At 40.2% G+C, this 1819-nt stretch overlaps 1 protein-coding gene across 1 annotated transcript; it reads left to right on the forward strand.

The window, feature by feature from the left end:
- The first annotated feature begins 410 nt into the window (after window positions 1–410).
- On the forward strand, window positions 411–1101 carry LOC112508695 (RING-H2 finger protein ATL74-like). Its single transcript, XM_025113395.1, has 2 exons — window positions 411–466; window positions 560–1101. The coding sequence occupies exons 1-2, from the start codon at window positions 411–413 to the stop codon at window positions 1098–1100; spliced, it is 597 nt and encodes a 198-aa protein (XP_024969163.1). The 3' UTR covers window position 1101.
- The last annotated feature ends 718 nt before the right edge of the window (window positions 1102–1819 follow it).

The following is a 1819-nucleotide window of genomic DNA, read 5'->3' on the forward strand; positions in this document are numbered from 1 at the left end:
CCCCACCCGTCTTCCCCATAAATACCCTTCTTCCCCATTCTTCCCTTCTTTACGCCTTCAAAACCTACAACAAGACTCCGACGAACTCGAAACCTACCCCTACCCCCTCCAAAGGCTCTAACTAGTATTTGTTCATAAATAAAAGCTCTCAAGACACTGAGTCATTAAAGAAAACCTCTTCTTCCATTTCCAACTCAAGAACCCACAAAACCTCAACATCAAGAAGATGATCTTCAAACACCCAATGAAGAAATTTCACCTTTTTAAGCTTTATAACTCTTAGATTCTTCACATATTTCCCTCAATCTCGATTTTTTTTTTCAAAAAAACCCTATTTTTGTTTGATCCAAGAATTGCACAGACCCCTGTTTTCAGAAAGATCAAGAAAATCTTGATAATTCGTGAGAGCAATGGATCCCCAGCTTGCAGTCTCTTTTGTTGTTCGATTTCCTGTTAAATTTCCGTGGTGGAAAGAGATCTGGACCCAATTTGCATAACCCTTCATCGATTTTTAGTTTTTTTTGAAGAAATTAGTGTTGGCTGTAAGTGGGTTGTGAAGTGGGTTGATCATGCAGCGACTGCTACTCGATTCAGACACCATGGCGCCGCCGGAGAACGGTGGTGGTGGTGGTGGCAGCCAGCAACATGGGTCTTACAACAAAGAAGCAAATGTCGATACGAATATGGTGATCATACTGGCTGCTTTACTGTGTGCTTTGATTTGTGCTCTTGGGATTAATTCAATTGTACGTTGTGCTTTGAGATGCAGCCGGAGGTTGGCGTTTCAGACTTCTGACGCTGCCGCCGCTGGACGGTTGGCGGCGGCGACGACGGGGGTTAAGAAGAGGGCGTTGAAGCAGTTTCCGGTGGCGGTTTATGGTGGTGGATTAGAGATTCCGGCGACTGAGTGTCCGATATGCCTTGGAGAGTTTGAGGATGGGGAGAAAGTAAGAGTGTTGCCACAATGCAATCATGGGTTTCATGTACGGTGTATTGATGTATGGTTGGCATCACATTCGTCATGTCCGACTTGCCGGCGGTCGTTGGTGGAGCTGCCGGCGGTGGTGGCGGGAAGATCCGGCGATGGTGGTGGAGGCTGATTAGTTTAATCATAATTTAATTATTATTAAATAGAAATATATTGTACAATTAATGTTCCTCCATGTAAAATAGTTGTATGTATAGCTAACATTTATGTTTGTTTAAATATTTTTTTTATTAAACTGGATATCCAACCCGTGACCAATGTGACCAATTCTCAAAGCCCAATCGACTTTAACGAACCCATTGGCCAATGGACAAGTACCACATGAGACTTTTAAGGGTCAAAAATCTTATCCAGTAAGAACGAGATAAGTATCAAGATTCTTATCCGGTAAGTGAGGGCGACGACTCTTACCATGGTAATAGCTTACTGGGTAAATTGTTGCATACGATACCGTTTTGATGAACTAAAATCTTACCCGATAAATAAATGATAATATTAAGCTTTACCGATAAACACTTACCGGATAAATGTTTAATAAACAGCCGGGATTAGAAAAGCATATGGAAATTGGGAAATTCAAAGGAATCATCACCATTGTGCTCATGGAATTGGAATCAACAGAATTAACCCCACAATCCCATCTACTTTGCTTTTCCTTTTCTCAAATTACAATTATTTTTATTTTTTATTATAAAAATATTTAGTTACTACTCAAAGTTATAATAAGGGGTATTTGGGATTGCTTATAAAAATAACTTATTGGCTTATTCCGATGTGACATCGATAATAAACATTTTTGAGTGTTTGGATAAACAACTTATACCGGTGTCA

Source organism: Cynara cardunculus (assembly GCF_001531365.2).
Source record: "Cynara cardunculus var. scolymus isolate 2C chromosome LG 3, CcrdV1, whole genome shotgun sequence".
Lineage (NCBI taxonomy): Eukaryota > Viridiplantae > Streptophyta > Magnoliopsida > Asterales > Asteraceae > Cynara > Cynara cardunculus.